The 14,095-nt window shown below is 52.7% G+C and overlaps 1 protein-coding gene across 9 annotated transcripts in view; it reads right to left on the reverse strand.

The window, feature by feature from the left end:
• Nucleotides 1–4,800: 4,800 nt before the first annotated feature.
• The window catches only part of WDR37 (WD repeat domain 37), a 50,381-nt gene continuing 41,086 nt past the window's right edge, over nucleotides 4,801–14,095 (reverse strand). For all 9 annotated transcript variants that reach the window (XM_082739790.1, XM_082739789.1, XM_082739788.1 and 6 more), the window contains 3 exons: nucleotides 10,997–11,131; nucleotides 10,441–10,555; nucleotides 4,801–7,635 (listed from right to left, as the gene is read on the reverse strand). In XM_082739790.1, coding sequence (XP_082595916.1) covers nucleotides 7,504–7,635; nucleotides 10,441–10,555; nucleotides 10,997–11,131 — 382 coding nt within the window. In that variant the 3' untranslated portion in view covers nucleotides 4,801–7,503. The remainder of the gene's footprint in view (nucleotides 7,636–10,440; nucleotides 10,556–10,996; nucleotides 11,132–14,095) is intronic.

Here is a 14,095-nt window from a genome sequence, read left to right on the forward strand (position 1 = left end):
AGAAAGCAGCCTGGCGGTCAGGGACGGTGGGGCTCACGGGGCGGGAGGGACGAGCTGCAGACAGGCCTGGGCCGACGGTGACCAGCGCGTCATCCTGACCGTGGTGATGACGCCCTGGACCAATGCGTCAAAACTTGCCTCCCTTCTCACGGTACATGTTTGGGGTAGATTGTGTCAGTGACACCACCAGAAAGCTGCCTCTAGCTCCATGTGACATTGAGGGACTGATCATAGAATATACACAGTTACTTCTGTCACTGCAAGAAAAATGAAGTTTCCGGGGCGCCTGGGTGGCTCAGTGGTTAAGCCGCTGCCTTCGGCTCAGGTCATGATCTCAGGGTCCTGGGATCGAGTCCCGCATCGGGCTCTCTGCTCGGCGGGGAGCCTGCTTCCTCCTCTCTCTCACTCTGCCTGCCTCTCTGCCTACTTGTGATTTCTCTCTGTCAAATAAATAAATAAAATCTTTAAAAAAAAAAAAAAAAGAAAAATGAAGTTTCCAGCAGGATATTTAATTGTTTTCTTAAATCATCTATTTATTTATGTACGTGGTTGGGAGCCTGAGCTGAGTGGGGAGCCCGGGGCTCCGTCTCACAACCCCAAGACCACGACCTGAGCTGAAACCAAGAGTCGGTGCTCACTGGACGGAGCCACACAGCTGTCCCGATGCTATTATTTACTGAGAACTAATTCAGAGCTGGAAAATGTCTGTAATGCACATGCACTGTTAAAGATGACTGTATATTTAAACAAATACACCAAAACTGATCCACCAAATAAATGCTTTCTGCAAAACAGACAGCAGGAGCAAACGTTCTTACTCTGGTATGTGGCCGTTACACAGCACAATTTTTGGACCGTCTCCTGGATCTGAAATTATTCAGTCCCCGTTTCTGAGCAACACAAGAAAGCTCCTTTTATTGTTTTATGATCACACCTGGTAAATGAAACCCTTATTACATTTCCCACTTTAAAGCTAGGATTTCCAAGATGTATTTGAAAACAACACAATTTTGACACAGTGTAACACAGCCTTTTTACAATTTCCTTAGCGAGTTATTTTTTCAAGAACATTATCTTGGAACAAAATTGGCTTTGTCTTTCCCCCATGGCACATACCCACTGAAAACTCAGTCATTGTAGAGTAATAAAACTACATGCTTGCAAGTGGAAAGAGAGCTAATATCTGAAGTGAGTAAGAAGCCTGACCTTGACACGGGCAAGAACATTCACGTCCCCTCCGTCATCACCACGCTATCGTCCACCTCTGCAACGCGCGCCCCTTCTCCGCACTGTTCCTTTCTTATTACCTTAACCGGACAAGGCACATTAACGAAACTGTTGTAAAGCCACCGCAGTTCCGAAGTGCGGCTGCTCGAATGAACCGGCACCCACCGCGGCCCTCGGGAGCCGGCCAGCACTCAGTCTGCGCTCGACCCGGCCCTGCCCTCACCTCCCACCCCGCGCTCCACACCTGGCCCAGAGAACATCACGCAGAGTTGGGAGCCTCACTCCCAAAGTCCAAAACACACGACCAAACCGTGTACAGGGCTGCTTGCTCGTGCTCTGTGCGAGTGGTGCTTCCCTCAACGCGGCGTGCCCAAGATCCACACTCGCACACAGTCCTGTCTGGTCCGCTCACTGGCTGTTTCATGGGACCAGTGTGCCACCATTTAGGCCGCAGCCTGTTGATGGTGCCCAGTGGTTTCCCGTGTGCCCCAGGACACCTCCTGACACACTGCGCTCTCAAACTGGGCGGCAGAACCACACACGGGCCGGCTCCAAACGCAGACTCGCGTGTCCCACCCGACCCTCAGTCGGCGGCCCGAAGTCTTCACGGCAACAGACACGCGTGGCCTTCTCACATCGCACTTAGAAAACCATGTTCCAGGCAGACCCCTCATGATCGCGGGAACAAGGGGGCACGCGTGCATTCGATCACAAGGCCGCACTTTCCCATGTGCTGTGTTAGTGTAGATCCACAGCAACAGCACATGTGAGCTCCAACGGGAAGCGCTTGACAGAGCTTCCCAAATCTAACAGTTGTGAAACAGTATTTCATTTTCGGGTTTTGTTGTGTGTGTTTTTTTTTTAATTTCTACTTTTACCTCTTTGTTGACTAGTCACGTTTTCCCTTCTGTGACACACCTACCCATGTCTGCTGCCAGTTTCCGGCTCTGCTCTGGCAACGTGGACTTCGCTTCTGCTATCCCGGACATCAGGGCTCGGTGGGCTGTGCGGGCTGCAACTGTCACCTGCGCCCTGCCGCTTCGTCTCTTCGGAGCCGTCCCACATGGCCACAAAGCTTCATCTTTAACCTGGTTGAATGTATCAATCTTTTCTAGTACAGTTAATGCATTTTCAGAGAGTTGTTTAATAAACGGAAAATAATATAAATTTTTTCTTAATTTTTAAGTTACCGTTTGTCCTTCCACATATGAGGCTGAATTGTCTTTGGTGTGAGGTAGGGACCAGATTCGTAATCTTGTTCCATACGCGTAACCAGTAACACTGGAACCATGAATTACACAGGCCACTTTCTTCCCAGACTCATGATGGCTCTTGAGCTGAACTACTTCATGTTTCTACAGATGTTTGAATCAACCTGATCTCTAACTTCACGGGTCAGTTCCTCCATCCTGGTGCCGATCCCACATTCTACCTGCTACAGCCCTGCCGGGCTCAAGGCAAACTCTGCTTTCTTCTCCCTTCCTTCCTCCTGTTTTCTCAGTATCTCATCAACCCTGGGCTTTGCCACAAATAAATTTAAGAATCAGATGCCCAAGTCCACAAAAAACTCTGGGGTGATTTGCACTGGAATAGCATCAAATCTACTTCAATATGGGGAAAACTGATTCTCACAATACTGCCTCTTCCTATTAACGCATGGTGGTCTCTCATTTTGTCTTTTTTAATATCTTTGTTCAAGTTTTAAGTACTTCCATGGATGATTTCAAGTTCCTTTATTTTCATCAGATTTTCCCCACAAGTGCCTTTTATGTTTCTGTTGTTTGCATAAAGTGGGAACCTTTCAACTAGTGGGTGATCTAATTGGATGATCTATAATTTTCAACCTACAGAACAAAACACTAAAAAATTACCTGCTCCAGTTACACTTCCCAACTCCCACAGTAACCACTTTTTCTATCTGTTCTAAGTTTTTTCCCCCTTTGTGGTCACCCTTGAAATTTTACTCTATTTAATAAAGACAAAAAGTTAAAATCATAATTGCCTAGCCAGATGAAAATTAATTTTAAACCACTACTCTCCAGACGTTGCTATACTAGTATTTTGCTATATGCCGGTATTTTGCCCATTTTGAAAGCACTCCTCTGGCTGTTCCTTCCCCCAGCATCTCAGGAAGGTAGGTTAGAGGAGTCCTGGGGAAAACCCTGCTCCTTTACCATCCTCACCAATATGAGCTCATCAATCTGGCGCCTTCTTCCCAGCACTCGAGCTCAGCAAAGCGACGAAAGATGCAAATTTTGCTCTGGTTCCAAAACTTTCAAGGGAGGGTTCGGTGGAGCATGGTAAGGCCGCTGGCCGTGCGGGGATGCAGTGCCCGGTGCTATAGAGGAGCTCTCCTGGTTTCCGGACACCTCCGTCAACCTTCCGGCCCGGTTCAGCCTCCCCCTCACAGGGTGCCTCCCAGGCCCACAAAGCCCGCAGGCACCGCCTGGGCTTCACACGGGCTCTCAGAGCCTGAGAGGTGCCTCATCTTGGCTTCATTTAGACCAAAGGCTGCTTTAAAATGTTTTCCTAAAATTAGTTTCAAATACTCAACACTTCCATGGGATTTCATTCCCAGCTTCTTCCCGGCACCGCACGGAGCACACGTTGCATGTACGGAGGGAGGTGTTCCCAATTACTGAAGTGATCTAACTACTGACTGACTAAAGGAAACCAGAAAACCTATGCCATAGTAAGTGACACACATTTTGGCGGCGTTCTAATGAAATTATACCAAAATTTTGCCTTTGTGACTTTTTTTTAAAATATTTACTTAAGAAATCTCTACATCCAACATGGGCTGGAACTCATGATCCTGAGACCAAAAGCCGCACGCTCTTCTAACAGAGCCAGCCAGGAGCCCTGCCTTCATGATTCTTTATACTAACAGATGAATTTTTAAATGTAACTGAAAATGTCATTGTGAAATGTGGACAATAATCACGTTTCTAAAGACCAAGGAAAGAAAGGTAATATCAGTGAATGTCTGCCTTCTGGAGACTGAATAAAGCCCTACCGGTCTGAAGCGGGCGCTCCGGCAAGCCGTGTACGAACACCTCCTGAGGTCTCCAGCGCCTGCCACGGCGCTCCGCTCACCCTTCCCGGGCGAGAATGAATGAGCCAGCAGCCACCGACAATCCAGATTCTCCTACAGGGGAGGAACGCGGCCTACTTCCTGCCACTGTAATTTTTTAATAAGTTCAAACAAGCTCAACTGGGGTAAGGACAAGACCCGCATCTTGGGAACCTTGGAGGAACTTGGACGAGCACTTGCTATCTATCAAATCGCTAACTCCCTCCAGAAACCGTCAGGGCGGAGATGCTGCAACGGAGAAGTGTTATTACATGTCGCCTCACGTCAGCCTAAGAGACGGACAGGAAATAGAACACAACCGATGTGTTAAGTCCAAAGTTAAAAGTTTCTCAAGTGGGCAGTCCTATGATACGATTTCTACATTCCTACGGTGTTCAATGGCCGCTAACGTTATTCCATCAAAGCAAAACATTTTAAAAAAGTAAATAAAATAATAAAGAAAAAAGAGTCCTCATAAAATAAAACTTTTACAACAGTGATTACAGAACGTGGACTTTTAATGAATTTCATACTGGCAATGAAGACAGTCAACACTTAAAAACAATTACATCAACACAATAAAAAAACACTTGCTTCTACACAACACTTATAAATGCATACTTTAAAGAAATTCGGTTTTCACAGATTTAAAAGCAACAAGTGATGTAAATAGGATTCTTCAAATTCCAAAATATGTACAGAATTTTTGTCTCTCCAGAAACCGATGCGCAGTGGTTGAGAAAGAGTGCGGTTTTGTCCAACAATATAGATCTTACGAAACTCTCTATCAATACACATTTTCCAATAACCACACGCTTCCTTCCTTTATTAAAGGAAACCCTGGACATGTGAGCACACAGGACAAAACCACTCTCATTTCCAAACACACTGCAGATGAGATCAGGTGTGGCTGACCACATGACTTAGTTCAGCCACACAGGTGCATACATGCACACACTCACATTCACACCCACACACACACGCATTCATGCACACACATGCACACCCTATCCCAAATCTCTGTGACTCGGAAAACACCACCACTGAGTCCCCAGCAGCAGCTGAAGGGAACTGCGTCCGAGGACGACACAGCAGTTGGTGGGAGGGCGTCCTACTCCTGAGAGCCCACGCCAACAGCAGGGGGCCCGTGCCCTCGTGGAGCCTGGTGAGGGGGAGGCGGCCGGCCCCTCCTGCCAGCGAGAAGGTGAGCAGCTGCCAGACGCGGAGGGCACTAGTCCGTGGAGAACTAAATAGCCACCAGATATGTTGAATTAAAAGCTCCAAATTTTTTAGTCTGGCAGAGATCTGGTTCTTAAGTTTGATTTCACTGTGTCTGTACACATTTTTCAATGTTCCTAACGATTCTAAAACACCCTGACATTCAAATTAAAACACAACAGGAGCCCAAGAGTGTGGACGCACAGCTTAGCATCCCAAGGTCAACAGCGCTCTGCCGCCAGGGGCATGGCGTGCTCGGGTCGGCAGAGGCTGGACGCGGACGCTCCGGCCCAAGTTCTCCGGAGTGGGGCGGGGAGGTGCCAGGCTTTGGGAAGAGAGCCGTTCTGAAGCACCGGTCGTCTGTCCTGTAGTCGGCAGCCTCAGCTCTAACTACGTCCTGACAGGTTTCCCCTGACCCTTCTTCCCTTTCAGACGTAAGTCATTTCAGAATCATTCCAGGTAAGTCAGGGCTGAAGCGCCTAGGATGAGCCGCCGCACACGGGACCTGAGCCAAAGGAGCCTCGAGAGAGATGGGTTTACGCAGGACCGAGGGCGAGCCGCACGCTCTGCTGGCACCCCTCGCCAAACGGCACTCCACCGTGGTCACCACTAGGAGGCAGGGGACACCCGTGATCACGGTCATCGTCACCCTCTGTGCCTCTCCAAGTGGACACATTCGAAGTACTAAAAAGAGGAGGGCAGTACACGGAGATGGCTCTTGATCAAAACTGCAACTGAGCAGGAAACACGAACTCACAAACACCAAACCACAGTAACTCCAAAGAAGGCAAGAGGGACAGGCTCGCCCAGGCAGTGGGAGGACTGGCGCGGAGAGGGGCCCCAGCGGCCGAAACAGGAGCATCTTGTACCCTGTGCAACATGGTTTCCGCTACCACCTTGCTGGCTAATGGGAGAGCTTTCGTCCTCAGGATATGTTTGCTATGATGGTCTTTCTTGCCCTCTGGACTGAGTGCGGCATTCCAGCTATAAGTGAAAAGTGCTGTAGCTAGGCAACAGTGAGACCCCCACATTTTCCAAACACACGGATTTTGAGGTAGTACTCATTTATTTGCATTGTTGGCTCTCAAACACCACTGAGGAAGTGAACCCACTTAGAAATACGCAAACCGAAGTGTAGAAAATAAATAAGGTTTTGTTTTCAGGTAGCAGGCAGGGCCTTCTTTAAAAGCTCAAGTCACATTCATTGGATAAGTCATTTGAAACTTCTAAAAACTGTTTATAAGCATAGCCATAAACTAAAGTGCTTTAAATTTTGCTTAATATCTGAAATCAGTGATTAGAATCATCCTATTTTTGAATTTGCTAATAAGAGACCTCAGGAGATTGAAATGATTTTCTATAAAAAGAGCAGAAACGTTCTGTTTTCAAAAAAACTTTCCAAATGTTACAAAATCGGCATTCTATTTTTGTGAACTTCTCAATTCCAGGTTGATTTTACACAACTATACCAGAATACAGAGTTGAACTGAGTTACAGCACAGCACATGCTAAACCCTCAGACAGAAGTAAACATGAAATCTCCCATCACGCCTGCCGATCGCCAGCCAACGCAGATGTCGCTCCGTGACCTTCCCGGTACAAGGTAGATCTGTATGACGACTCCAGTAATGCCACAGACTGCTTACGCCTCACAGTAAGTCCTCGGGTTCACACTGAACTCACGCAAACGTAATGCCCTCATGTCATCCGTCAGACGCCAGGAACTCACAACACACGACGTGCTACAGGGCAGGGGGCTTCATGTCCACGGACCAGAGGGTGCCAACACACACACAGGACGAAAATAAGACATGTGACCACACATTTTGCTGTACATTTCATGCAAGCTCGATACAATGGGAAATGAACGTACAAACCACCCTTTCCAGGGTGCAACTCTCACAAAAAGGGCTTGACGAGTATGAGAAAAGCGGCACCAGTCCACAGGTCCACGGTGAACAATGCAGCTAAGGACGCTGGCGACCTTATTTCTCTTGTAACAACGCAGGGATGTTGATGTTCCAGCCAATGGCTTGCCTGTCAAACCCGCAGGTGAACAGATTGCACATGGGGTGGTCCTCGCTCCACGCCGAGCAGCACACCATTCTTCTGTGGCCCTATTTCCAATCACACAAACCAGAATTAGTGTATTACTCCCGAGGCACACGTGCTATAAACCCTCAGCCAAATTCACCACCACACCACTCAACGTGACTGAACTGGAAGAAAAAACTCAACAGGCAGCATCCAACGGAATGAACCAATGTGCCGTCGCGGAACGGGGACAGGGAGTGACGTCAGAACACGACGGAGTCAGTGAGACTCAGACCTAAAGCGTGCTGAGACTCCTTAGAGGACAGAGACTCTGCTCAGGAGAACAAGGATAAACGTTCCGTCTGAAGTTTCTTAACGGGGCCGGATGAAATCTGGGAGCACATTAAATGAAACTCATTTAAAGACTGCAAAGACCATTTTAACAAACAGCTGCCTCAGGTATGAGGGACCCAGGGAGATGTACTTGGTACCAATAAGACACACGACGACACAAAGTTCCCTCCGCGAAACCTTCACGTGTGAACAGCGCTATCCACACGCGAAACACACGGCAGGCCCCAGAGTAAAGGCACCGCAGGCGCAAGTGCACACGACAAAGGGCTCCGAGGCCACCTCCACCCCCCGTCTTCGTTAAAAGCCGAAGGAGAAGAGCGCGCTCGCACCCGTGAAGCGGCAGGAACCCCAGAGTCCGCACAGGAACCGGCGGACGATGCCCCGTCAGCTCGAGGCATTAGTGCAGAAAGCCTGAGAGCAGGGGCTTAGTGAGGGGCACGGGGACGAGACCCCCACGGCGCCCAGAACAACGGTGTGCACGAGCCGCTCGCCCATGACAGGGTCGGAAGCCAACTCGGGTTTCGAGCCCGGCCTCCCGTCCCCCGCAGGACGCCTGAGCGCACACGGACACGCGTGGGGCATGCGTTCCCAGAAGCTCTGTGGGCACGTGTGTTCTGGAAACGCCCCGCGCCCGCCCGGCGTCACAGTTCAGCGCTGCACGCCCATCCCGGGACACCGTGTCCTCGCCGTGAGCCCCGCACGCCGCACGTGGAGCCCCTCCTCGGGCCGCCCAGCGCTCCCGCGCTCACCTCGCCAGAACCGCACTTGTGGGAAACGCCCCCCACGCTCTGCCCAAAGTAAGACAAGTCTACACTGCTGGCCACCTTCCCTCTCACTTCCCAGTAAGGGCTGCTGCTTCCTCTTCGTAAAATCCATCAGCTGAAGGAGGCCGGGAGAGCGAGGCCGGGAGAGCGAGCCCGCGGCTCTCCGCTGGGAAAGCACATTCGTGTATCCGAAGAGGCCTGTACAGCTCGGAGCGACCGGAAATGTCACTCGCTAATCTTAAAAAACAGCTCCGTTTAACACGCCGCCTTAAAAGGGAATAAATCCAAGCACAACCAATTCTACGGCTGCAACAAGGCTGAAACAACCTCCCCGGAATTAGTGCCTGAGCACCTCCGAGAACTCCTGCTTCCTTGCAGAGGACCTCGCCAGAGAGTGAAGTCACACGCTCACAGCACCGTGCTGTGTTTCAGGGACAGCCCTCGCGGGCCGCACAGCAACATTGGGCACACACGGGCACAGCAGGAGGAAAAGCCACCATGCGAGCGACGCTGCGTGGGCAGCACCAGGGACCCTCGGAAGGCACCGTGTGTGAAAAACGCCCTTTGTGAGCGCGTGTGAAGGTCTTATCAGGTCCTCTAATTCCCTCACTTTTCGATCACATATACTCAGAAGTTCGATAACCCACTTCAACAATCCGCATCCTAGCTCTGAAAGGGGGGAGCAGACCAAACGGTCCTGTCTTCAGGGCACAGGCCTCCCAAGAAGCTGGCGCCACTCAGAAGGAAGGTGCTGCCCCACTGACAGCAGAGCCCCCCACGGTCGTCCCGAGAGCACTGTCACGCAAGCGCTCCTGAAGCCTCACCCCACGCACGGCTGGCCTGAGGGTCGCACACCATCAGCCGAAAGGAGACATGCATCCACTCCAAGGTGGGCAGAGCCGCGCTGTCGGGCACCAGGGGGGACAGACATGCCAACTGCAGGCTCAGGGGACGCACGAAGGTCCTGGCTCGCCCACACAGCAGTGTGTCACGATGACATACAGAAAACATAAGAGGAAGAAAGGAGAGGGGCCGGGGTGGGGTCACTTTTAAGCCCTGAGCCTGCAAAGACACTGCTCAGTTGGGGGAGGGGACCTCCATTCCCCACGGAAGGAGCCCGTCACGTCACACACTCTCAGCCTCTCCCCTGACTTCCAACTGCCCGGGAACTGTCCATGCGCAGAGGCCCAGGGGGCCCTCAGAGACCCCCAGCAGCAGGTGCATGCGAGCCGGGGCTACGGGTGCCAGCCAGTTCTCAGCACAGGGCGACGCCACTCCGTGCTCCTCGTCTAACGCCTTCCTGGCCGCACACTTTCACCTGCCAAGATCCGTCTGCTTCCCAACGTGGAAACCACTACCACACGTGCCCACAGCTCCGCAAACCAGAGCGTGAGGTGCGGAGTGCACGACCTCATGGACGTTTGTAAAACACCTGACTCTCTCAGCTGAAGTCTTGGGAAACAGTTTCAACTTTAAATTTTATGAGCTCTAAACACAGACCAAGTATTTCCAATGAAAACCTAGCATGCAACAACAACAGGAACACAAGAATGCAAAAACTCTAATACTGTTACACTGATTATAATTAAAATCATATGATCTCGATCATATGTGCATAAATTAAATGTACTATTAAAATGAGTTTCTCCTGTCTTAGACAACTGAACGATGTGGGGCTCACAGCCTACTCCTGTCAGTGGTGACCTGGGACGCAGACTCCAAGCTGACCCCACAGCTCTGTGTGTGCCCGCGGAGCAGGAGCGCAGTTACCTGCCGGCTGCTGCGGGGGAGCCGCGCCAGCCTCACCCCTGACAGGTCGAACAGTCTCACTTGCCGGTTGTCGTGCGGCAGGGCGATGATTTTTTGGCTGACACACACATTGATCCTGCGAGGAAGAGATAAAAGTGCGTTACGTGCGAAGTGGGGACAGCGCGGGAGTCTGAGTTCACAGGGCATGATGCAGTAGGAGCCTCCACACCATTCCTCTTTCCCAGCAAAACACGCGCGCGGACCGCAGATGTCAGCCGTCAGCGGCATCAGGGCAGAGCCCGCATTCCTCATGCTCCCAGCGACTCAGACACTGCCCTACGGGCAGCCCACTCTTAGCCCACGAAGCTCACTGCACCAGCCTGATTTTATACGTAAGTCTCAGCAAAAAGGAGAAACTAAATGTGCAGCAGAGAATCAATAAAAAATCTTACCCCCCCAAACTCACTCCCCCAGAAGCCTCTGCTGCTTCTCCAAGGGTCTATTAAGGCTGACCTTACGTGAACAGGACACCGCATTATAATTCACCCTTTCAAGACACACAAACAGCTCTCTTCACCTGTTGATAGCAGAGTCTGTGCGAATCGTCGCAATGGGAGACCTCATATTCCTCAAATCCCAGACCTTCACGGTGCGGTCATCACTGCCCGAAACGACGTTATCTCCCACGGTGAACACGGCGGAGGTCACAGTGCTGCAAGTCAAGAGCACAGGTTCAGAAAGTCTCGGGAAGTTCAGAAGACAGACACAAGTCCTCTCCACCTGCGGAATGAGCACAGGTCCCGCTGCCAGAGACCCTGGCGAGGCAAGAGGGCGGCACCTGCACACGCGGAAGCGGACAGTTGTCTCTGCCAACTGCTCCTCCGGCCGAAAGCCCTCTGTAAGTGTGCACGTGTGCACACCCAACTTCTCCGCAGATGAGGAAACTAGTCCGCTGTAATCGGTCTATAATCTCTTCTCAGACAATGGAGCGAAGAGAAGCTACCGGAAGACACAGACTACACAGAACCTGCCAGACGCCTCTACATGCTCACGCCGATGCCAGAAAGTTCAGGAAAAATTCATGCCGCCTTCGTTTAACCAGAAGACTGGAGAAAAACTTCCTCCTTTAACTCAACTACCACCACCACTGGCTTGAAAGTGCGCCAAGAGGTCTCTTGGTGGCTCAGCCGGTTGAGCGTCCAACTCTTGGTCTCAGTTCAGATCGTGATCTCGGGGTTGTGGGATCCAGCCCACATCATGCTTGCTCTGTGTGAGATGCTTTCTCTCCCTCTGCTCCTCCCCCACTTACACACGTGCCCTCTCTCCCAAAATAAATAAATCAATCCTAAAAAAAAAAAACGAAAAAACCCAAAAAGTGTGAAGAACTTAAATAGACCTTTCTCCAAAGAGTATTTATGAATGCCCAAAAAGCCCATGAAAAGACACTCAACATTACTAATCAACAAGGAAATGCAAACCTAAAGCACTGGATCCCACCGCACACCCACAAAAAGGCCTGTCACCAAGGGAAAAACCAGAACCCGCGTGCCTGGGTGGCTCAGTCGTTGGGATCCTGCCTTCAGCTCAGGTCAGAATCCCCTCAATCCTGGATCGAGCCCTGCGCGGGGCTCCCTGCTGGCAGGGAATGTGCTCTCCTTCTCCCATTCCCTCTGCCTGTGCTCCCTTTCTCACTGTCAAATAAATAAATAAAATCTTTAAAAAAAAAAAAGAGCACAAGCATTGGTGAGGACGTGGAGAAAGGGGAACCTCCTGCCCTGCTGCTGGGAATGCAAGCTGGGGCCGGCCCTCTGGAAACCAGTACGGAGCGTCCACAGAACGTTAAAACCAGAGCCGCCCGACGGCCCAGCAATCGCACGACGGGGCGCACATCCCGCAGAAGGGACGTCAGCACCCGGAAGGCTCTGCGCGCCCGTGCTCCCGGCGGCTCTGCTCACGGGAGCCCAGACCGGGGACCACCCCCGCGGCTGTCCGCGGACACGCGGATGAAGACGTGACTTATACATAAACTAGGGGATTTTCTTCAGCCACAGAAAAGGAAGAAATCCTGACATTTGTCTCAACGGAGACAAATGTGAAGGACACAGAGACCCGAGGGGGACCCATGGGTGACGCACAGAGAACGGGGAGGGGAGGGGAAGCTGGGCAAACTTCGACGTGACGACCCCCACCGCCCCCCGCGAATCCCCGGCTCCAAAGGCCGAGAGCGGCGTCAGGGCCGGCCTGGAGACGGGCGCGCCGTGCCGGGCGCAGAGGCCAGCACAAGCCCGAGGACTTCAACTACGGACGGGGCCGTGCAGACGCCCGGGCCTTCCCCGCGGACTCGCGTCCTCAGGGGGTTGCGAACGCTCTGCTGAATGCTGAACTCCGCAACAGACCGCCTCACCTTATGTTAATGAAAAGCTGAAAGACATTAGGTCTTTAATAAATCACGATCCTGACAGGTATTGTAGGGCATCAAAGGGAGAAGCTGGCGAGGGGCAATCGCTCCAAAGGCGCCCTCAGACTCGGGTCCCACGGGGAGGCGGCTGCGCCACGGCGGCTCACCGGAAAGCCTCAGACTCTGCCCGACCGCGGCCACCTCATCCATCTTGTCGCCGAGCGCAGCCGAGCGTGTGCTTTCAGCTGACAGCGCGGCACCTTCTCGCTGCACACCACCGCCCGATCTGGAACATTCCGCTCCCTCCGTGGGCCTCCGCCCACGGAGAGACTGTAACGCTGGCCTCCTCATTAGGACGAACAGCTGTCTTCCCAGTCACGCAGAGACTCGAAACTGCTTTGCATAACAATCTGCCGGAATTTCACAGCTCAGAAGAAACCGGGTGCGGGAGATGCCCAAGCAGGGCGCTTTCTGGGCCCCGCGGCAGAGCCGGCCCGCAGAGCTCCCCGGTCCTCAGTTTCCCGGGCCCCGCGGCGGAGCCGGCCCGCAGAGCTCCCCGGTCCTCAGTTTCCCGGGACCCGCGGCAGAGCCGGCCCGCAGAGCTCCCCGGTCCTCAGTTTCCCGGGCCCTGCGGCGGAGGCGGCCCGCAGAGCTCCCCGGTCCTCAGTTTCCCGGGACCCGCGGCGGAGGCGGCCCGCAGAGCTGCCCGGTCCTCAGGTTCCTGATGTCGCTCCCCACGAACCAGCCTGCGTTCGCACTCGAAGAACAGAGCGGCGAAGCAAGCCCTCCGGACAGAGTCGACCCGGCAGCACCCTCCCCCGCACCGCACACACACCCCTGCCCCTCGGAAAACCGCGACCAGGAGGTCAGTGCGGCCCGTCGATCCAGCAAGGACACGGCCACGTTCACAGAGAAGACCACGTTCAGCACATCTGTGGCCCACCCCTGCCGCCGCGACCCACGGAGCAGGGTTCTCGGACCAGCAGGCCAGGCGCATCTGCGCGGAAGACGCGGGTGGGGACCACATCAGGGTAGGACGTCGTCACAGGACCCACTCCTCTCCGGCCACCACTCCCCAGTGCACGGCATCAGCTACAGTAAGAACTGACGAGACACGTCTCCAGGCAGCAGCACACACACGGAGGGTCCCGGAGAGCACTCACACCAGCCCTGCCGCCCTGTGTGGCTCCCAGGGCGCGGACAGCGCACAGGCGCCTGCGTCTTCAGATCCCGGCGCCTAGAGGAGAAAACTAAAACTTCCCCAAACGAAACACGTTT

The sequence above is a fragment of the Mustela nivalis genome (assembly GCF_964662115.1).
Source record: "Mustela nivalis genome assembly, chromosome: 7".
Taxonomy (NCBI): domain Eukaryota; kingdom Metazoa; phylum Chordata; class Mammalia; order Carnivora; family Mustelidae; genus Mustela; species Mustela nivalis.